Source organism: Brachycentrus maculatus, unplaced genomic scaffold (genome assembly GCF_059751285.1).
Source record: "Brachycentrus maculatus isolate JH-2025_06_01 unplaced genomic scaffold, ASM5975128v1 h1tg000311l, whole genome shotgun sequence".
NCBI lineage: Eukaryota > Metazoa > Arthropoda > Insecta > Trichoptera > Brachycentridae > Brachycentrus > Brachycentrus maculatus.
In genome coordinates this window covers 245,444-269,849 of record NW_028281061.1, presented here as the reverse complement: position 1 = coordinate 269,849, position 24,406 = coordinate 245,444, and the positions used below count along the sequence as shown (strand labels likewise).

At 34.8% G+C, this 24,406-nt stretch overlaps 3 protein-coding genes across 3 annotated transcripts in view; 2 read left to right on the top strand and 1 right to left on the bottom strand.

Moving 5' to 3' along the window:
* LOC148304557 (adenylate cyclase type 10-like) overlaps window positions 1-1,293 on the top strand; it is a 33,528-nt gene extending 32,235 nt beyond the window's left edge. The window contains exon 35 of the mRNA XM_088268088.1: window positions 96-1,293. The gene's annotated coding sequence lies outside the window, so the exon portion shown is untranslated. The remainder of the gene's footprint in view (window positions 1-95) is intronic.
* On the top strand, window positions 114-1,293 carry LOC148304558 (small ribosomal subunit protein mS37). Its single transcript, XM_088268091.1, has one exon. It carries the CDS (start codon window positions 227-229, stop codon window positions 605-607), a length of 381 nt encoding a protein of 126 aa, XP_088124217.1. The 5' UTR covers window positions 114-226; the 3' UTR covers window positions 608-1,293.
* LOC148304556 (inhibitor of Bruton tyrosine kinase) lies at window positions 1,290-24,017 on the bottom strand. The gene is made up of 12 exons (XM_088268090.1): window positions 23,812-24,017; window positions 21,625-21,960; window positions 20,362-20,554; window positions 19,192-19,409; window positions 16,761-16,958; window positions 14,067-14,297; window positions 12,634-12,923; window positions 10,548-10,848; window positions 8,830-8,952; window positions 7,329-7,650; window positions 4,894-6,620; window positions 1,290-4,518 (listed from the first exon to the last, which is right to left on the bottom strand). The coding sequence occupies exons 2-12, from the start codon at window positions 21,793-21,795 to the stop codon at window positions 4,375-4,377; spliced, it is 3,918 nt and encodes a 1,305-aa protein (XP_088124216.1). The 5' UTR covers window positions 21,796-21,960; window positions 23,812-24,017; the 3' UTR covers window positions 1,290-4,374.
* Window positions 24,018-24,406: the final 389 nt, after the last annotated feature.

Here is a 24,406-nt window from a genome sequence, read left to right as displayed (position 1 = left end):
TGATTTTTTTCCATAGACAATAATTACTCACCATAGACGTGTATAGAAGTGAGTGTTTTTTTTTTAATGATGGAAACATTTTTTTAAAATTTCAGTCATGACGTAACGTAACCATAGATGTAATGAGAATTTATTATAACCTAGTTTGTTGACCGGAGGCTGTTTTATTTGAAAAAGCAAAACAAAAAGTTTTTTCAATTCTAGAATCTAATAGCATCACCTTACCATGAGATTGGGAGCTACTTTACTATATGTGTCGCGAAGACGACAGAGAGAAGATTGCGTACCTTTTGAAGAAATTTTACCTCTTCGATTAAGGGACAGAGTATCAGGTAAACAGAATAAAACTAGTAAAGTAGCCTGTATTGAGGAAATGGCCATGATGCTCGCGTGCTTCAAAGCAAATGATTTTAACCAGGAACCTTGCTCTAAAGAGATAAGCGGCTTTCAAAAATGTTTCACAGACAGTCAAGCTGAAAAACGCTTAAAAGAAGAACAAGATAAGAAAGGTATAATTGTTCCAGGAGAAAGGCAAATGAATTTTAGAAAAATAAACCAAATATTAAGGAAATTTCCTGCCCCGAAACCGAAACTTGACCGGGATTAATAATTTCACAAGCGTAGGTGAGATGTATATAAAGTTGCAAGTAAATTATTTCAAAAGCTTATAAGGGTAACTGATCACAGCATGCAGCAAGACCTGTTGGAATACAGTGTCACTATTTACATCAGCACCTGAATGAATTTGAATGAGAATAATATTAAAACAACTAAGTGTTTCGATTCAGTGAATGTTTATAAAAACAGATTTATGTATTCTATACCTTTAACACATTGACTGCCAAATTATAAAAAAAAAACCCACCACAATTCCTTAATCTCACAACTGTAAACAGACTGCATACAGTCTTCATTTCAATGCAATGCCAAGTGTTAGTTTTTAGAGTAAAACCTCGGCCAACTCCGGTAATTTATCCAGGGGGCCACACAGAAAGTGCATACATTTACATTACATGGCAAACTTGAAGTGTATCCAATTCACAAAATGTAAAATCCAATCCATGATTGGAGTTATACTTAACTCACGCAACTTCTTGACCAAACACAGCGCGAGCTAAATATAACTCATATGGCGTTCAATGTGTTAAAATGTAAGTGTTTGTTTAAAAAAATCAATTTGTAACATAGGTTACTCATATTTATACCAGTATTTTTTTTTCTCTATAGTAAAAATGTTATGTTTTAGAATGTTTTGTAGGAAAGAGCTGTGTTTAAATAAAACAGTAAAATAATTCAATTGTTTTTATTTATTTTAAATACTCTGTTTTATTACAATGTCCTACAAGGTAAACAGTTCTAATTTGAAAACGTTAAATGTTCAGGAGAGATATATAAGTGACTTATTTTTTTATGATATCTCACTGCTAGTTATAAGGAAGCAAACATAAATACCTATGTTTACTTTTAAAAAACTTTAAGTTTACCTTGTATCTGCAAAATTTACATATATTATGAAACAGCACTTTTAATGCATCCTTCCAATAAGTGTTTTGTTTAAACATAAAATAAATAATGCCCTTTTATTTCGAACTTAACATAATGTTAAAAAGAAACGAATACCATCTCAGAGATGACTGTTAGAGTACTACATATATAACAAAAATATACAATTCAATATAAGTAATGTGATAATAATGATTTCATAAAAATATACAATAATTATCAAGAATAAATTTCACTACACATTCCAGGTCTGGTATAGAAAAAAAACTATCTTCACTATGAAGAGAATTATGATAAATGATTTGGTGAATTTAAGATATTTTCAGTAATAAGACTTCAATAAGAAGTTATATAGTGAACAATTTCTATACATCAATATTCATAGAAAAAAGTTCCAAGGATTGGATCACGACTTTGTTACTTTCCAATGCAGCAGAAGACCAGACGAACGTCAAACTCACGGTTGGACACCACCATAGACAAATCACTCGCATTGGCAGTTTAAGACATTGTTTTTTTTATTATTTTAATCTCTATCTCCTGTTATATGACTTTAAATGAGATCTTAAAAGCCAAGAAGAAAAATGAGACAAACAATGAGAATAGAGTGTTATCATGTTAAGAATATTTTCTTCCTTGTTACACCTATATAAACTAATGATGATAGTGACGGAGATAGAATCCGGTGTAATGTTATGAAGTAATATACAAAAGAGTAAGAAATATATATAAAAATGAAAGAGATAAAAAAGCTATTGGATGGGAGGATCATTGGGACAGTTATGAATGTGGTCAGATGATAATAAATTGTATTTTTGGCTGTCAAGTATTAAAAAAAATTGCTTTAGTAAGTAAGTCATTATGTAAACGTTACCTTAAATTTGTAATGCTTGAATTACTATTTTTATTAATTTCATTAACTGATTCAGCAGTCACTTTGTGGTAAAATTTATTCAGTTTTAATTAAAGTTTTACTTAAAACTTAAATCTTAAATTAAAAATACTATTTTTACTATAAAAAAATTACAATAACACATCTCGGTGATGCATTAATATGTGTTTTGTTAAAAAGGAATAATCCGCAAAGCTTCTACTTTTAGAGGCTTGTGTGCAGGTAGGATGGTAAGGAAAGGGAAGGTAAATGTGAAAAAAACATCACAAACACCCAGACAAATTGAAAATAAACATTTTTTGAATTTATTTTGTGATTGGTGGGAACCCACGACTACAATTTCGCAGTCGAGCGTCTACCTACCCCACAGCACCTGTCTGAATGTCTATATTTTTTTCAATGAATAAAAAATTAATATTTGTACCATCTCTGGATACTGTGCGTAAGGAGTTACAACTGTGTTTTGTGTTGTAAAGTTTTTTAAAATTATTTGTAACCTGACAAGAGGTATTATAGGTTATTTAAAAAAGGCATATCCTCATTTGTAATTGTTTGTAAATAAAAACAATAATTAAGAAAGGAAAGAAAAACACATACTATTGTTAGAAACAAAAGTAGTATGTATGTAGTTTACATACATACAGAGGCGTGCATTCTATTTGGGCAGAAAAGCAGTGCCTACCCCGGATTACTCGCGTTCCATATAGAAACACGACCAGTGCCTACTATGCCTTATCTTTACCCAACCCTACTGCCTAGCCTGATTAAAAACTCTGCACGCCACTGCATACATACATACATATTAAGTAATATAAATAATACACATTACTAAATAAAAACATATTAGTGTATGGCTACAAAAATGAAAAGGATTTTTTAAAGTTTAATTGTATTTAAAAAAATATCAAGTGAGTTTGAAAAAAATAAATATTCCACAATAAAAAAGTATTATGTAATATATTACAATAAGTTAGGCTTGCCATAATCTTTAGTTAACTTAACCTAAATGATGACTATAAAAATCACAATAATGAGTCATAGAAATGATTAAATAATAATATAGAAGTCGAAGCATTTGAAGGCATAACAACCTGTCATTGGTTGGTTCAAGTGACCACTTTAAAAACTCTGAAACATTCACCTTTGTATCCATGATTGAACAAACACATTGCTTAAAGTTGTATATACACAGGGCTTTTTTTCCATGTAACGCGGTGGAACGGCGTTCTGGCACCTTTTTTCGATCGATATTTGTTTTTTTAGATTTTCAAAATCAATTAGAGAAACAATGTTTGCGCTAACGTAATTACAATCCATATTTATGTAATTCGTCAAAATGATAAAATATGGTAATGTAATGAACTATTTTTTTTTTAGTAAAAAGCTTGACACAAAGTGAGTTCAGGGACCTTTTTTGTTTAAAAAAAAAACCCTGTATATATAAGCCCTATACATGCATAAATTGCATTTGACAGAATATTTCACATTTCACATAAAAATTGCAGTGCTAATAAAATTTTTACGTAAAGTAATTTGATATGAAACCTTTATTCATGTATGTGAGACTTTTTCCAATTTTTCTTAGGTACCAAAAGATACATGGATTTTTTTTCGGTCCCTATAGATTTTCACACTTCTTTCTTTCCCAATAACTTCTCTGTCTTTGTTAAGATATCATCAAAAATGATGACAAAATTTATTTATTAAAATGATGATAAAATTATTATGTACAAAGATTAAAACACTAAAAATATTGTTAATATATTAACATAAATATGTATTTATAAAAAAAAAACAATATGTGGTGGGATGCCTCATTTGACTGTGTTTCATTTTTAATCTCTCTTTTAATGTCAGGATATGATAAATAAGATATGTTGTAAGAATACTGCGAAACATGATCGAGTAAAAAACATAATCAAAAAGGGTTTTCAAGCATTTCAATGTCAAGCGGTTTGTTGTTGATAGGTAAAATGTATTCAGTTAAGATTAGCGATAGATCTATTGATCCACTGTGGGGCTGCTATTTGATAACACTGAACTCTCTTCACCGTGATCCTTTCTTCATCGGCTGATGATGCAAAGTAGAATCTATTCAGTTCTTCGATAGCTTTGTCTTCCAGCTGGAAACATTTTTCAGAATGATTATTTTAAATAAAATTATTTATTTAGTAATGAAGCCATTCTCGGCATTCTAAATATCTAATATTAAATACAAGAAACAAAAAACCACCAGTGGGTTTAAAAAGATCTACAGTTAAAATTTATTGCACGGTAATTCAACAAAATATAGAAATATAGAAAAGAGCATAAATAAATCTGTTTAAAAATGTATTAAAATACTAACGTGCTAAAAGTAAAGCTATATTAGTGATATTGAAAAATAAAAGTAAAGCTACATAAGTGATAGATATTTAAATATGGAAGTAATGCGATTTTTAGTTTTTAAGTTCACAAGTATTTCAGATATTCAGGAGAGTAATTTGAAATGTAATAACCTGCGTTAGAGCTAAAGGCTTGGCCATCATCCTTGTGAGGTTTTCTTTCTGTTTCCTTTCATCTTCCAGTATATCGGAGAAGGTCAACTTTTCTTCTTTCGGTTTGGCGGTCGGCTGCTGAATTTTTTGCCAAGGGTTCTGGCGAACGGGTTGTTCCGCCACAGGGGACGGAGACTCTCGAACACCATCACCCGCCGACGATTTCCTCATGTTGAGTTTGTCCAACTGCTCCGCGAGAGAGTTGGAGTCTTTGAATTCCAAGGCCAGTTTCTTCCTCTGCTTCTGAGAGAGCTTCGTGTTTACGACCGTAATGTTGAGAGACATCTGAGGGCTGCGGCTTAGTACTTCTTGCGACGGGTACAAGTAATCCGAGTCCGCTTGGGGAGTCGGTGATGACGAAGTTTGGGGAGAACCGAAGCTGTTATTTCTGGATATGGGACTCTGAGCTGGCGGGCTACTCGCTGACAAACTTCTATCGTAGATATTGTCTTTTTTAACGAGTTTAGTAAAGGACTCGGGGTAATTTTCGAGAACGCTAGAGTTTTCTTTAACCGCAGTGACCACTTTGAGTCGGGCCTCGACAACTTTCAACTGCTTCTTCAGGGTTGTATTCACTTTCACCCAACCGCTTCCTGTCTTATCTTTTGGATTATCTTCCGTGTTGGATATTTTCCTTAGAGAGAGAGTGACATCTTCACATTTCTCGTGAGACAAGTCTAGAGAGGCGATGGAGCTGGTAGACTCGTTTCGTTTCCTAGCTTTTTCGCTTTCCGAGAAGCTGATATTTCTGACTTTACTCTTTTTCTTTCCGCTGCCGACTGCGATGTCCTTTTTGACTTCGTCCGAAACTTCTTCTTCAAAGTTTTCTTCTAGATTAACAGGGTAATTTGCGGCACATAAATCGATGACCTCATCGCTCGGAGCTTCGGAAAACGGCGTAATGATTCTGCTACACATGGCCGGGTTCATTACGCCGTAATATTCATTCAACTGTTTTAACAGTTCTGGGGAGGTCGTTTCCAAAGCTTTGCTCTCTAGCAAACTTGGGAGGTTTAGGGAAATATATTCCATACAACACTTTTTGAGCTGCGGACAGTTACAGGTATCCGCTAGTTGTAACATTTCCGAAACATTCTTTAAAGTTAGCAGAGAAGAAAATGTGACTTCGCACATTTCTCTGAGACGTGTTACGAACAGTTGATCAGAGACGACTAGGATATTGCACAGGAATTCGAGGTCATCGGATTTCTTGATTTCCGGACATTCATCAGTGTAGAGGAAGTTGATAATAGGTTCGAGTATGGAACTGTGAATTGGAAGGGTGATGGTCGCGTTCTTGGAGCTCTCCGTCCAGCTGTGAGCGAACATGCCGTTGAAGTACTCCAGCCTCGCAGCCAGAACACACCGATGCGCTTCTATATAGTACTTATCCGAGCACTTGATACTGGTATCCCACAACTCGGGCATATTATTCCGATTGAAACCAAATTTGGGAACTTTGGGTTTCTTTTCATCGTGTTTTATCACTACGCAACCGTTGGAGTAGTAGTATCTCGCTAAGATCTTGTATAAAGAAGTGACTTGTAACTTTTTGGCAGCGTCTTGTAGTAATCTGACCGGATCATATAAATTATTTGTCGTGTTGCCGTCCTCCACTTTAGATTTATTTTGTTTATTTTTCTTGTTTACTTTCTTGCTTTTATCCTTTTTGTTATATACTTCAAATGCTGCAGAGAAAAGACAAGAAAAAACTAACATTATTATAATTCTCATTTAAGGTTTATTATGCTACTCTGTCAATACCATTGTTGCAAAATTTTTATTATTATCCACCCTTAGTCAAAAATATGTTATTGTTAATCAGAGAGGGATATTTCATATCGACGTGCCCTACGTAAAGTGCTCTAACTAAATTTTTGTCAATTTTGAGATATTTGGTGTATGTTATCAACTTACCGTTATCTACAAATATAAAAAAAACAAAAAGAAAATATAAAATAAATTACGCCTAGTTTTCAGGCGTATAAGACGCTATCTACATCGAATTTTCGAAATGAACTGAACTTCTAAAACGCTAACTACTTAATTTTGACAAAGCATAAAGTTTTAAAACGATTTAATACATTATTTTATCGTGTTTTTGAATGTATAATACTAAGTTAGAATTTCAGATAAAACCGTTGATTAATAAAAAAAATATGTTGAAAAAATCTTCAAAGCACTCTCCTGTAAAGTAACAGATAGAGTACTTTACGTAAGGGCCGTCGATATATTCGATAATCAAAAATAAACTCTCAATCATTCTTTTCCATTTAAGACCACTTTCGATTTGCAAAAAAAATGTTCAGGTAACCTGCTCCCGCTCTCTACCAACAGTATATAAAAGACAATTTTGAGCGTTTCCCGCAAACAATATTAAAAAAAGAATTCCATACCAGAAATAACAGCACCGTTGGCAACATCATCTTTGTCAGCACTGTCTTGTGGGTCATCGTCCTTGGGCACGCTGGTCTCACGTTGGATGACTATTTTGCAGGGACCAGCAGTCAGCAGGTCGCAGGAGCCGGTGTAGAGGTACAGGAGCACCTGTTTGAGTATGGTCGGGTGGACGTTGTCCACGTGGATGACCGGCTTGTCGGGCCTGTCTGTAATGCCATCGGTGTCCATGTCGGATTGCTGGACGCCGCACAACTTGGCGAAGTGCTCGCTCCCGGATGATATTATGAATTTGTGGGCGGGAAAAATATGATTATTCACCTGCAAGAAATATGAACTTTATTTTCATGTAAATAAAATAAATAATAAGAAATCGTCATCTGAATGTGGAACTATCAGTCGCATATAAATAATTTCTGTTTTTATTCACACATATTGTGTTCTTTGAAAATACTCTCCGCATCCGTAGTGTAATGGTCAATGTAGTAGTGCAATAGTGCAATAGTGTAATAGTGCAATGGTCAGCAGGTCGGCTACCGTTCTGGAGGTCCCGGGTTCGATTCCCAGGGGGAGTCAAATAAATATAAGTGATTCTTTCACTGTAATATTTATTCAATATTACCCTGGACTGGTACCCGAAGCGGAGGGCTGATCACTTTTCCTTCATGTGTAAACGATCAAGATAACACTGCGTTTATATGAAGCAGTGCCTTATGCACCATTGGGGTGCGGATAAGGGTTTTATTATTATTATTAAAATACTCTACTAATGTTACTAAAAAAGAAGGTACCTGAAGTGCAGGGCTGATAACCTTTACCTCATTCAAATACATGCCACCGATAACTCCATAACGCTAAAATACTATGTGGTACCCTTTGCACCATTACATAAGGTTAAAGGTTAGACGAATTTTATTCTTTATGCTACTGATTTTGTTACGCGGAAAGTACTTAACTGAAATGAACAGCTTTTCAAATATTATGAATAAGAATAGCGCTCTTGAAGTAATTTTTTACAAAAATGGCACTAAATAAATTTTCCAATAAATATATTAAAAATAAAATACTATCAAAAGATGCTGAGAACTGGATTTCGAAAGTTTAATTGTCTTCTCTGTAAAATATGCAGTTAGGATAGTTCTGTATTCAGGTGATCATTTCAGGTGATTCAGAGGTTTCCCTGGTTTTTGAGTATGACAAGTAAAATATTTAGCATCTTTAACAATGTAAAGATAATCAGTTTATCAATAATTATGTAAAAAAAAATAATAAACGAAATTACATTTTCTGAGATTGTTGTAGCCGATCAAATGCTGAAACAGTTTTTTAGGTCATTATGTATCATGACAGTCGAAATTGATAAAATGCATTCCAATATATCAGCAAGAAGTGCTAGCGACACATGGCATAGTAAACCGGAAAATGGTATTAGTAGAATAAACAGTTACTGTGAAACATTTTCATAAACTGTGTTAGCCTGTTTTGAGACTATAACATTACCTTTATAATGACATCGTGAACCATATCATATTCGTTTGCATCCTCCAATAGTGCTGCCATATCAGATATTAGTTGTGAAGACGTTACTTGCGGCAAGTCCAGTAATCCACAGTTTGGAGATACCTGAAAACAAACGATATTCAAATTTGTGCTCTGAAATGAGATGCAATGACTTGAACAAATTATGAATATCTGTGGACCTGGGTAAACCTATCTACGGTGCCAAGTATTACACTTGGATATCCCTGAATATGACAAGGTTCTTGTCGAAACCAGTTGGAGAAAAGTACCAAAAATTAAAGTGGTTAAAAACAAAGTTTTATTATATATTTTATAAAATGTGCCACAATTTTGAAATTATTTTGCCTAATGGGGAAAGCCAACTATCAAATCGATATTTTTTGAATCAGTAAAACATAGAAAAAGAAGAAAAATCAGTTTTTCCAATTTTTGCTTATTGTCGTTGAAAGTGAATATCTGTTGTAATTACATCTTACTCAATAAGAGAACAGAAAAATGAATCATATTATATACATACTTAATTCCCCTACCGCCTATCCATACTCAAGTGGTGCATAGGGTGTTAAATCGATCATAATTATACGAACGGGAGGTCAGGATCAGTTGATCACGCATATTCAACAGAACTGTTGAATATGTGTGATGGGATGCAGATAACGTAACAAAGTAATCAATATTATTTTTTGACATCTCATCAAAGATGAAAAAGAATATGGAAGTCTGGGCATTTACGGGGCTGACAACCGTCATAGGCTGGCTTAAGTTTAATCACTTTACACACGTGTAACATTCTTCCATATTCTTCTTCATCTTTGATGAGATGTCAAAAAATAATATGAAAATAACTCCTGTAATTGGAGATAATCCAGATTTTGTGAACAAGTATTTGGACACACTGAAAATGTTGTAAGTAATCAATATGTTTACAACGTTTCGAGTGTGTCCAAATAAATACTTGTTCTCAAATCCGGATTATCTCCACATAGGAGTTATTTTTTACATTTTTTGAAATCTTAACAAAGATGAAGAAGAATATGGAAGTCTGGCATTTAGTAGTTGAGATGTCAAAAATTTAATTAAAAAATATATAAAAAAAAAATACTATTATACCATTAATTATATAAAACATTAAACCATGAGTGTAAGTCCCTCTCCAAGCACAAGAGCTCAGTCTCTTTTTTGGAGAGGCACAGCGAATCTAAAACTAAAAGTTTGCCATATCGTTCACTCCTTTCAAGAACGTCATAAATAAAAATACTTGATTTTTCAGGAGAACGCTTTTAAAGTTTAAAAATATAACACAATGTATTAAAAATAAATATAAACTTATTGAACTTTTTAAAGTGCAACAGATCTTTTTAGGTAAAACCTGAAGGTTTTTTCTGCATTTGAAAAATATTTAGGATATTCAAAAAAATTATTAAACAATACCTTTTCTTCAAAATGCAAAAACAATATTTTCTGCCATGTAGCGGGTAAATATTAAGTTAAAAATATGCCTCTTTTGCTGGGATATTATATATTTCCTGGGCATTCCGAAAACATGCACAACTGAAAATTGACGATTTTTTGAGATTTTTTGAAAGGAGTGAGCGATATGTATAAATGTTTAGAAAATGTATTATATTGTGCTTAAAATGTAACTATATTAAATATAAAATAAAAAAATGTGTATTGTAAATAAATAAATCACTCACTTGCAACACTGCAAAATTATTTCCTTTGATGTCTCCACAAATGTCTACGGCTCTGTGAATATTGGGCAGTCTCTTCAGCTTGATGACCATGCAGTCGTCCCGGTCTATGAATTTGTTGAATTCACCCTTGGCTTGGATCTTGTCTATGTCTTTGCAGGGAGCGGGATTCTTGTGGGGCTTTATTTTTTTGGGAATGATGGTGCCGTGGAAGGCTTCTCCCTGTTTAGTAGTGATCATGACAGATTCCCGAGTGAAGGCCGTCTCCGCAACAATCACGGGTCGACTCATGGAGAATATACACCTAAAAATAAATATTCTAATTGTTTAAACAGCCTGATAAACACTATGAAATTATGTTACAATTTATTCATTTGTCCAATGCCAATTTTTCATACTTCGGTAGTGTAAAGGCAAAGGGGTATAACTGTCTCAGACTAAATTTTACAGGAGAGTAGAAAAAAAATTGTGAAATTAAATAACTCATTTGTTTTATGTATTTTTAAATGTACATATCTTAATAAAACTAAATATGTATTGGAACTACAGCTACATCTTTTGCCAGATTATGGAATACACTATTTTAAACATTTTGTGGAACAAACTTAGAAAATGAAATATTTGACAGATATACCCCTTTGCCATCACACTACCGACTTGTTATTTTTTTTTAAATTACCTAACGTCCAAGTGACTCTGAAATATAGCTACGTCTTATGCAAAACCGCTTATAATGACTACTCAGGCTTCAATTTTTTAAGTTTTATAGCCTATGCCTACTCATGAGTGGATTTACTCTTTATATTTAAAGTTACCATGATTTCATGCAATTTGTGACTGAAAATTCTAGGTAAAAACACTAACTTGTATTATTTATTGTTTCCGACCCTAATTATACTCAGACGGTCTGCCGCTCGACCCTCAGTATACTAATCACAAGTAACCATAAACCCAATTCTGTTCTGATAAATTTTTTTGGCGCCTCTTGCGCTCAATCAAAAGTAAGCAAATTGAACGCTTATAAGCGTCTCCCGCTCTGTACCAACAGTACATTATGGGGTTGGGGCAGGAAATTGTGCTGCTTAGATTAATGTAGTGTAATGGCAGAGCATTCATACTCTTTTTAGTTATAAAATAATATACTAACATTGTATGAATGCAAGATTTATTTTATAGATAATTGTTAGACGTATATAGCTTTAGAGCACGCTTTTGAGTTGGTTTATTATTAATGTTTGTGAAATAAACTTATTTGCAATGGATGACGTATGCAGGTAATCGTTCCATGTGTTTTTTAAATACTACATTATATAATGTCTTGATAAATTAATGTCTATAAAAAAAATTGTTTCATTAATTGAATCGATAGTCACTTTGTGGTAAAATCTATTTATTTTTAATCAAAATATTACCTAGTAAATACCACTATTTCCTTAAATCAACAATAATAATAAATAAACAAACACAATAAATAAAAATAAGAAACAGCTCCTACTCCCTCTTCAACTTTCAACATCCAAGCACACAACACTAAAATTTAGACTTGGCTTCACATGCAGTGTTTAAAATGATGCTGAATGCATTGAAACACATCGCTCACTCTTTTCAACAATGTCAAATATCAAAAATTGACAATTTTCAATTGTGCATGTTTTCTGAATGCCTAGAAAATGCACCCTATCCCAGCAAAAGCGGCATATTTTTAACTTAATATTTACCCGCTACAGGGTAGACAGTGTTGTTTTGGCATTTTGAAGAAAAGGTATTGTTTAATTATTTTTTTAAATACACTATTTTTCAAATGGAGAAAAAAACCTTCAGGTTTTACCTAAAAAGATCTGTTGCGCAGTAAAAAGTTCAATAAGTGGCTTGGTATTTATTTTGAATACATTTCATTATATTTTTAAACATTAAAAACGATCTCCCGAAAAATCAAGTATTTTGATATATGACGTTGTTGAAAGGAGTGAGCGACATGTCACAGTAGATTTTAAGAAATAGTGGTACATAGTTACTAAGTAAAAAAAATAATAAAAGACGATTTTAAGCGTTTCCGCAAACAATGTGTTGAGCAGGGTAGGTCACAGACCTGACAAGCAGGTTGTTGGTGTCCTGCCACAGGTACACATTCCCACCGGTAGTCAGCGCCAGCACGGAGAGCCGCCTCTGGTAGTCGGTGAGCCTGTCCCCTCCGGCCGCCTCTCCGCCCACCACGCGGACGCTCTTCAAGTTGTGCTGGCGCGAGGCGATCTTCTTGCACTGGAACTGGTGCAGCAGGTAGATGTCGCCGCGGCTGGTCACCGCGACAGTGGCGCCATCGCTGACCGCGACGCACTCGATGGTGCTGCTGTCTTCCTGACTGCCGCCAAATCTCAACACCTGCAGAAATAGTAGAGTTACTCCCATACACCAAAATGCTTTAAAAAAAAACTTTTTTTAGACTTTAACACATTGTTTGCCGGCAATTTTTCCATGAACCCCGACGCTAATTGGTATACTAATCTTTATGTTGGGGTCAGCGCTCCTCGTCCTCAGGTTGTCAGTCCTTCTATCGTGGACAACTTCACCCAGGTCTTGCCTTCGAATCGAATTATCTTTCTTTAGCATCCATAATTTTTTTGGACTCTAGATGTCTTTCGAGGAAGATTCATGGCAATTGCCTGGTTCACAATATGTTCATGTTCTCTGTGTCCTATGTGCCTATACCATCTCAATTGCCTTTCCCCTAATTAGGGTCGTATACTTATCACAAGTAACCGCAAACCAGATTCCGATCTGCATGTTTTTTAGAGTATCTCGGGCTCTACCAAAAGTAAGCAAATAGAACGCTAACAAGCGTCTCCTGCTTGCTACCAACAGTATGTCAAAAACGCTTTTAAGCATTTCCCGCAAACAATGTGTTTACCTATCCCAGAATATGACCGTACCGTGGTCATCCAAACATAATTTTCATTAAAGGAGTATGGGCGTGAATTTTTTTAAGACCTGGCAACAAAATGATTACTGGCAATCTCTTCTGGAGTTTTGTTTTGTTTAGTGACTGCTCACACCAACAATTGTTATTGTACTTTTTTTCTTTAAATTTCACTCGTTAAATACTGCTATTTCTTAAAATCGATTATGATATTAATTACAAGTCTAGTTAGCTGGTCAAAAACCAAGCCTTAGACAGATCGTAAGCCTTTTAAATGTCCAGACTTCCATATTTTCAAAAGAGTGAAAATAATCCGGATTTATGAACAAGTATTTGGGCTGCTGGGTAATACATATATCCAAAATTAAACAAGGTTTATTGGGTTGAATTCTACATTTATTTATGTATATGTCAATACGTGACGCGTTTCGTCTTGTTAAGACATTGTTTAAAATTAAATAAACCTTGTTTAATTTTGGATATATTACCCAACAATTCAGTATGGAATTCTACCAAACGGTCTGCAGTTATAATAAATAAGTATTTGGACCCTCAAAATGTTGTCGGTATATTCTCCAACTGCTGCCTCTGGTTAGGTTAGGTTGTACCTTTTTAGGAGTGACGACAGTCCTGTCTCCGTCCTTGGCGTGTCCCAGCTGGCCGCCGTTGAGGCCCCAGGAGTACAGGGCGCGCGCGCTGTAGGCGGCCGAGTGGTAGCGCGCGGCGCACACCCCGAGCGCCCCCGGCAGCTTGAGGCGCGCGGCGCGCGGGGCCAGAGCGCTCGGCGGTGGGGGCAGCAGCCCCAGCTGGTGGTGCTCGTTCAGCCCGCAGCTCATCACCTGATAAACCAGCCCGACCGATTAGGATCGCATACTAATCACAAGTAGCTACAAATCCAATTCCGATCTGTACAATGTTTTTTGGCATCTTTTGCTCTACAAAAAGTAAGCAAATAGAATGCTTATAAGTATCTTCCGCTCTCTACTAATAATATGTAGTACTACTACTACTACTACTACTACTACAACCATCACGCCGTTTCTCCACAGGGGTAAGCAAGCAGGATGGAACGCCACACTTTTCTGTCCTAACATACACTCCTCGCCTCCTTCACATTCATACATCTAGTCATACATTCCCTCCGATTACGCAGACTTTTGACACCGCCAGATTTTAGGTTCTGATTGATCTGATCGAACCAAGTCTTTTTCGGTCATCCTCGTTCTGTTTTCCCTCTCACATTCGCCACATATATTTTCTTAGTCATTCTCTCGTTATCCATTCGCTCCGCATGTCTATACCACTATAACAATATGTAAAATACGCAATTAAGCGTTTCCCGCAATATTTATTCCTGCAAATTTATATATACATATCTATCCTCTTTCGCTGCCCTTCCCTAACACAACATAATAGTTTTGTCTCTGAGATTTTCTCCTTTTGCTGATGTACAAATGGGAGCTGGTGTAATTGAGGTATTTAAGGTATTTATTTTATTATTCAAAGTAAATATGAAATACATTGTTTTTTTTAAGAAGATATGATAAAAATGAGAATTAAACATATTTGCTAGATTAGAGTTAGGCAATACAAAAAACAATAATAAATAATAAACAAAATAAAATAAATTTTAGTGAGACGTGCAGTTTTGTTTGTCAGAACTCAGTGCATCAATGTTGATAATGTTTGATCTTGTTGCTTCACGCGAATAATTTCCCAAATGCTCAACAGTGATTCTTGTTCTCGTTTGAGATTTAATATGCCTCATTCGACTAAAAAGCTATTCACACGTGCAAGTGTTTCCAAATAGAGAAATCATTGATAGATAATGTTCGTTAAATGGAGGAATTTTTTTCTTGTCCGAGTATGTTTTGTAAAACTCTTTTGGAAGACACCAACCTAATTGAATTTCGTCTTTAACTGTGCATTACAACACATTTCACAATATCTCCTTTGAAAAATTCCCGGTAATAAGTCGGTTATAGCTTGTATTCTTATCAATGTGTATTTAAAAGTCGATCGCAAAATGTTGCAATTGTTTGTTAAAACTAATATACCATAGAAGAATTGTTAGATACTGAGATACTTCCATATATGAGATATGATACAAACTACGCACGTTGGAATGTTTTTTTGTGGTTTTAAGTACGCTTATAGAAAAATGTGTGATATGCTCCGCGGGCCACAAGGTTGGCCACCCTTGGTTTAAACACATGTTTTAGGATCGTTATTGTCTATTGCATATCACATATCCCCAAGAAGGGCAAGGGATGAACAGCAATATGATCACTTGCACTTAATACAAAGCACTCGTCCATTGCCACATATCGCAATCGTACAGGAGAAAGTGACCAACTAACAAAAGGTAGAATGTTCAGGAGGGCATTTAAGTCACTTTTGCTTGGCAACAAAATAAACATCAACGCAGTTAGCCAATATTATACAAGTCAATATATTATACTTCCAAGTTTAAAATCCTTTGGGATTTTTTCAAGGCAATATTAAGCTAGTAAGATACCAAATAGTCAATGATCACGTTTTTGTAAAAAATGCACTTGGTCACTTTCTCCTGTATGACTACGATATGTTTATTCGGATTCCTAGAAATAACATATACCACGCATACTCTTACCCGCATTGCTATATGAATGACGTAATGATGATGCACTTGATGCACTTTTATTAGTTTACAGCTGACCTTTAGAAAATTTCAACTTTTAACCATTTCAAATTACCAACCACAGTATTTATATATCGCTCACTTCTTTCAACAATGTCATATATCAAAATTGTCAATTTTCAGTTGTGCATGTTTTCTGAATGCCTAGAAAATGTACCATATCCCAGCAAAAGCAACATATTTTTAACTTAATATTTACCCGCTACAAGGCAGAAAGTGTTGTTTTTGCATTTTGAAGAAAAGGTATTGTTTAATTATTTTTTAAAAATATATTTTTTTTTCAAATGGAATAAAAACCTTCAGGTTTTACCTAAAAAGATCTGTTGCACAGTGAAGAGTAAAATGAGTGGCTTGATTTTATTTTGAATACATTTCATTATGTTCTTAAACTTTAAAAACCATCTCCTGAAAAATCAAGTTTTTTGATATATGACGTTGTTGAAAGGAGGAGCGAAATATGCAAAAAATTACAGACTTAAGATGCAAATATTCAGGAAATTTATTTAAATTGAGAGACAGCCTTGGAGGCTGCAAATTCTGGCACCCAGCCGAGCCTAATAACTAAGTTCTACAAAATATTGCAATCAATTGAATACATATACAAGTAGGGTATGATGCTCACCGTTCCGGACTGCATGAGCAGGACCGTGTGGTCGCGGCCCACCGCCGCCTGCACACACGGCTCCGGCAGGGCCAGTTCCGTGGGCAGCACGCACGTGGCGCCGCCCGCCGTGCCCAGGCGCCCGCCCTCGCCGTGCCCGCACGCCCAAACGCGCCCGCACGACGACACAAACACCGAGTGGAACTTGCTCAGGCACACCTAACAATCAATCCAATACATGTGGAAATTGGAAATCCAAAACAATTTATGTGGAAAAACTATAAAGTTGTTATTTTATTACACAATCCAATACAGTTTTATTTATTCTTTTTTTAAAAAAATCTTATTCCGCACTCCATGGTGCATAGGGCATTGTATCGTAGCGATACAGTGTTATCTTGATCGTTAATTGCTTGAAGGCAAAGTGATTAGCCCTGCGCTGATCACCTTGCCTTCATGCAATTTTATTTCTCATGCTGTTTTATTTCTACGCAGCATTTAACTTCAACTTTACCTCGAAGTAAAATACTTATTATTTCATATGTACCTTCATTCTATTACCTAAACATTAGTGTTGTGAAAAACCATTATGGTCAGATGGATTTCAAAATGTAATTGAAAATAGTTTTTTGGGGTTTTGAGTCAGTGGTATTACACAAAATAGCGACCCCCCTTTTAGTCGAACGGAAGGCCTGTTGACAACAGTCAACAGTCCGGCTTTTCCTGTGGAGTTTTAGGTGTTTTTTCCCAGCTATGAGCAAATGTTGAGAAGTTCCTGACTGGCCCACACTATACCAGGGGTGTTAGTTGAAGTTTGCCGGTTTTACTCATAGATGTCGCTAGAGATATGTATACATTTCTATGATTTGGCATCTTTGTCATATTTTTCTATGGACCTTCAAAAATACACAAGTTACATTCTGCTAAAATAATAGTATCATAGTTGTTTACCTAAGTGAATATGTCGAGTTTAGTTCCAAGTAAATCGCATTTGCGGAATTCGTTGCTTTTCTTATTTCATCAAAAGAAAAAACCAGTTGAAGCTCATCGGTTGCTGGTAGAAACTTATGGTGAACATGCTCCAGTGATTAGAACATGTGAGACATGGTTTCGTCAATTTAAAAGTGGAGATTTCGATTTAATAGACAATGAGCATCCTGGTGCAACGAAAAAGTTCGAAGACAAGGAATTGCAGGCGTTATTGGATGAAGACCCAACCCAATCGCAACAATAATTGGCCCAAACACTTAATGTGACCCGAGGAGCAATTTGCCTACGTGTAAAAGCCATGGGAAAGATCCAAAAGTACGGAAAATGGGTACCACACCAAATGAACGAGAAATCGAAAAGCACATCATGACTACGCACCGCCTCATACAGCTAAAGTGGTGAGAACACTCTTAAAGCATTGAATTGGGAAATATTATCGCACCCGCCATACTCTCCAGACCTTGCCCCATCCGACTATCACCTTTTCGCATCGATGGGACACTCACTCGCAGAGCAGCGCTTTGCCAATTTTGAAAAAGTCGAAAAATGGCTCGTCGAATGGTTTGCCTCGAAAAAGAATATTTTTTTTTGGAATGGTATCCATGATTTGCCTCAAAGATGGGCAAAATATATAGAATCCGATGGTCAATACTTTGAATAAAAAAAATTTGAGATTCACTTGAGAATTAAGCGTTTTCTTTATTGAAAAAACCGGCAAACTTCAACTAACACCCCTGGTATTATCCCTACTGTTCTCAACACAGATTAAAAGATTTTTTTTTTAGCTAGAAGAAACAAAAATCCACTCGTACGTAGATCTTTAAACCTCATACATAATAAGCAAGGTAATAATAAATGCAACTCCCATCTAAAAGAAAACCGTATTGTATTTATTATATTTTAAAAATAATTCATACAATTGTGCCTAAACCGAAATCCTCTGTAGTAATAATGTATATTTGGTTAGTTATGAAAGACATTATAAGGCTACACTATATTATGGTAATCAGTTACAATAAGAGTATGTCCGCCTCCGTAGTGTAATGGTCAGCACGCTCGGGTATCGTTCTGGAGGTCCCGGGTTTGATTCCCAGGGGGGGTCAAATAAAAATAAGTGATTTTTTCACTCCGATATTTATTCAAAATTACCCTGGACTGGTACCTGAAGCGGAGGGCTGATCACCTTTCCTTCATCTGTTAACGATCAAGATAACACTGCGTTTATATGATGCAGTGCCCTATGCACCATTGGGGTGCGGATAAGGGTTTGAATGAAATGAATTACTGGGTAAAAGTGTAGCCAAATCGAGTGTTGGATAGAAACATCGCAAACTAAAAATAGTCACTGTCAAACTATTAGAATGGCCCTATAAATAATAGTATGATAATTTTTTTACATTTCATATTTATTTATTATTTATTATAGTCCATGAAACTGAAGTTAAACAAAACCTAAGCTAACCTGTTTGATGTATATATTCTGCTTGGTGAAGGTGGACAGGTGTTCGGGAGTGTTCCGCTGATGCTGGGACCCCGTTCCCGAGGTGTAGTTGGTGTTGGTTCCCCACACGTACACCTCGCAGGGCATCTGCCGGCTGAGCTCCAGGCGCGGGGGTCTGTCTAGGATGGCGTGGTCTATGGGACTGAAGTCGTCATTGTCCGGTACCGAGGGACTGGCACCTGGAAGGATTACCAATCATAAATTATTAATGATGTTTTGAACTTTATAAAATAAAACTAGAACTTTGCTTTTAACCACTTTTTTATTAGCACTTTTTACCAACTGACGAGACTTTTCTTGTTTTGATAAGACTTGTCATTATCAGGGTTAAACATGTACATGTTCGACATTGATGATGACAAGGTTCTTGTCGAAACCGGTTGGAGAAAAGTACTATTAAAAAAGTGGTCAAAAGATCTAGTTATATTTTATAAAGTTTATAAAATATGTCACAAAGTATCTGCGAAATTTAAAAAAAAAATATATTATGATTGTACATTTTTGTTATTTGCGAGTTATCATTAATTGCAAGGTAGTCCAAAGCTACATCTGCCTAGACTCCACTACATAATACCAATACTAAAACTATGAGAACAAGAAATTCAAAGATATCGCTCACTCCTTTCAAGAACGTCATAAATCAAAAATCGTCAATTTTCAGTTGTGCATGTTTTCGGAATGCCCAGAAAATGTACTATATCCCAGCAAAAGAGGCATATTTGTAACTTAATATTTACCCGCTACAGGGTAGAAAGTGTTGTTTTTGCATTTTGAAGAAGAGGTTTTGTATTTTTATTTTTTTAAATATACAAAATATTTTTCAAATGGAGAAAAACCTTCAGGTTTTACCTAAAAAGATCTGTTGCACAGTAAAAAGTTCAATAAGTGGCTTGATATTTATATTTAATACATTGTATTATATTTTTAAACATTAAAAACATTCTCCTGAAAAATCAAGTTTTTTGATTTATGACATTTTTGAAAGGAGTGAGCGATATGTGATATGACGCGTCTGTGGTTGAAAAGCTTTGAAAATATTTGAAAAGACAGAAGAATAACAATATTTCGACTCGTGAGGTGTTTGTTTCTTGTCACGCTACACTTCTGAACGTAAATTAATTAAACTCTTACCTAAGCGCATAAGAGCAACAGCAGTATCGATTTGCCCGTAGAATATGCTTCTGTGAAGAGCAGTGTAACCGGATTCCAGGTCTTTCACATCCAGTGGGGTTATGTTTTGTGGGTTGGGAGAAAGGCTTCGACAGAGCCATTCCACGAGGCCTATTCTGCCCCTAGACGCTGCCATATGAAGCACATTACGGCCCTAATGAAAAAAGTCATTTAAAATAAATGAACTGCAAAAATCCTAATGTTACATCTTTCAACCCCGATCTTCACCAAAATACAATACACATTGGGTGCAGTTTATTAACCCTTTGCACTCACGACTTTTTACAACTTACTTTTTTACAACAGGAACACACCCAAATGCTAGCAAGAACAATGAGCTTATTTATTGTAACTGCAGACAGTCGGTAGAATTCCATATTGAATTGTTGGGTAATATATCCAATTAAAACACGGTTTTTTGGATTGAATTCTACATTTATTTATGTATATGTTAATACGTGACGCGTTTCGTCTTCTTAGGACATTATCAAACACTGACTAAAAATATTAGGTTCTATATGTACTCCTAGACCTAATAATAGAAATTATTGTTGGTAAATAAGGACATTTTGTAAAAATTGTAAAATGTATTTATTCTTAATTTTTCTCTCTTTTTTGTGTGTATATCAGGTTGAAATCGTTAAAAACAATAAAAAAATGTATTAAAAAAAGAACTCCACCGACAAGACACACAAGGTGGCTTGGTGGGTCTCTGCAAAAATAAAAAAATTATTCTAAATATGAAAAAATTGTAATTTAAATAAATGTATAGAAATAAAAAAAATACATAAACCCTTATCTGCACCCCAATGGTGAATAGGGCACTGCGTCATATAAATGCAGTGTTATCTTGATCGTTTACACATGAAGGAAAGGTGATCAGCCCTCCGCTTCAGGTACCAGTCCAGGGTAATATTGAATAAATATGACAGTGAAAAAATCACTTATATTTATTTTACCCCCCTTGGGAATCGAAACCGGGACCTCTAGAACGGTAGCCGAGCGTGCTGACCATTACACTACGGAGGTGGAAAAAAAGTAATTGAGGGAATAATGAAATCAGGAAAGACTGGGTGTGAGTAACAGCACTAAGATAATACGATGCAGTGCCCTATGCACCATTTGGTGCGGATAAGGGTTAGATGAAGAAGGTATGATTGCAGTGGACTAGTCGCAAGTATTATATATATATTTATATATTTATGAAAAATAAAAATAAATTACCTTGTCATCCAAAGAACGCATAAAGTTGTAGCAGTTAGAGCGTAGAAAGCTGGCGAGACCAGAGTCTGTGACCGATCTCTTGGTGATGGCTGCGGTCAGTTCCGCAGCGTGACATCGGGAGCGGCACCTCCTCGTGCAGTCACAATCCAGTGACAACTTCGACTGACTCATCGCGAATGAATTACTATGTTACGAGACTAAAGAATATCTTAAGGGTATTTAAAATAAATGAAAACAAAATACGGTTAATTCACTTAATTGTCTTTGGTACACCCCCCACCGAAAGAGGGAGCGATTATAGTTTTTTCAAACAGCCATGATTGCGGTTGGAACAAGCTGAAATAAATAATGATAATAATAATAATAATAATAAAACCCTTATCCGCACTCCAATGGTGCATAGGGCACTGTGTCATATTAACGCAGTGTTATCTTAATCGTTTACACATGAAGGAAAGGTGATCAGCCCTCCGCTTCAGGTACCAGTCCATGGTAATATTGAATAAATATTACAGTGAAATAAATAAAATAATTAAATTTATATTATTTATTGTAATTGCAGACAGTTGGTAGAATTCCATAATGAATTGTTGGGTAATATATCCAAAATAAAACACGGTTTTTGGATTGAATTCTACATTTATTTATGTATATGTTAATACGTGATGCGTTTCGTAAACTTAGGATATTATCAAACACTGACTAAAAATATTTGCAAAATGTCCTTTTATACTAACAATAATTGCTATTATTAGGTCTAGGAGTACATATAGTACCTAGACCAGTGGCGTGCCTAGGGTTTACCAGTAAGGCAAACTCACTATTTTTCACATTCGTGAATACATGATGTACCTATAATTTCTTCGCCTCATATCATTCCCAGTATATAGTAAGCACCCAGAAAGTATTATAAATATAAACAATGTATTGTAATCATTGTAAAAATATGCATACATGTAACTTTTGTAAGGTATAGCCATCGCCTTTAAACAAAGAAAATGTTCACTATAATAAAATATCTTCCTCAGATATCAACCATTATCAATAAGTACCATCACCATATAATGGCATGCGTAGTGTTTAATAAACATATAAGCGCACGATAATTTAAAAACAGTCACACATTAACTATGTATTTTTAATCATTTGGTCTAGATTTAGTCATTTTTATTTGGAGTTTTCGGGCTTTTGGGCTTCTAGGGAAGTACCGCCACTGACCTAGACCATGTAGTACCTAGACCTAATAATAGCAATTATTGTTAGTATATAAGGACATTTTGTAAATATTATTAGTCAGTGTTTGATGTCCTAAGTTTACAAAACGCGTCACGTATTAACATATACATAAATAAATGTAGAATTCAATCCAAAACACCATGTTTTATTTTGGATATATTACCCAACAATTAAATTTATTTTATTATTTATTTATAGATTTAGCGTTTAATTTGTAGAACTCCATTTTAATTTATGTATTAAATGTTCAATCGAACACTGATTTTTTGAGTCTACTAAGTTGTATTTTATTCTTAAAAAAACACATAAAAATCAATTATGTGACAGATGTTTTGCCTAGTTATGGCATTTTCAAACGACATTCGTTCGACTAGGCGAAACAATTGTCACAAAATTGATTTTTATGTGTTTTTTTTTAACAATAAAATATAACTAAGTAGACTCAAAAACCAGTGTTTGATTGAACATTTAATATTTCAATTTATATTTTTGGTTTCAGTGACAGATCAGAACACTTGCAATGAAGAACAACAAGTAATGAAATAAATAAAAAGTATTGGTAGTTAAAAAGTAAACAGAGGTCCGCCTGCGTTGTGTAATGGTTAGCGTGTTTAGCTACCGTGCTGGAGGTCCCAGGTTCGATTCCCAGGGGGGAGGGAAGGTGAAAATAAATATTAGTGATTTTACACTCTAATATTTATTAAATATTACCCTGGAATGGTCCCTGAAGCGCAGGAGTGATCACCTTCCCTTCATGTAAGTAACGATCAAGACAACACTGCGTCCCATGGAAAAAGGACAATGACTGATAATGAATGCCCTATGCACTCATTATCAGTCATTGTCCAGGTTTAGCCAAAAAAACTTTTTCTCTTTTATTTCTATGTATAATATCCATGTTGTATCAAATTACATCATATTGTGCAATCTAAAAATGAAAACATAACTTACCTTTAAGAAAATATACGGGGTATTAAAAATGCTACTGGTACGATTCGCTGGAAAGCCATGATATTAATTTGTAAAAAGCTGCAGTATTTCATAAAGTTTCCTAACAATTTGACGATTATAAAGGTTGATTCTTCATCTACAAAATTCAACTTATCCAACTTTTGATTTACTGATTTACTTAAGACAGCTGTCAAAATTTGCAAAGTATTGTATCAGCAGAGATAAATTTGTTTTAAGACGTGGAAGTAGTTGGAAGTAGAGATGTGCTTTTTATGATCGATTTATTCTTACCTATGAAAAATCCGAGATTCCATTTTGTAACTAGATCGATAAAAAAAATCATCAGAGCCGATAATAATTATTTGAACTTTTACTAAATAAAAACTAAAAAAATATAAATGATAAAAAAAGTAAAGTTTTATGTAAGAAAAGGTGTTTTGACCAGATTTTGGCAAAATAAATAAATACAATTAAAATTGACCTGCAGGGAAACCAGAGTAAGAGTAATATCAAAGTTTGAGTTATCTTGACACATTTGCCCTTAGGTTTTATAAATTTTGGACACGACCAGATTTTAGAATGCAATTTATTTGAT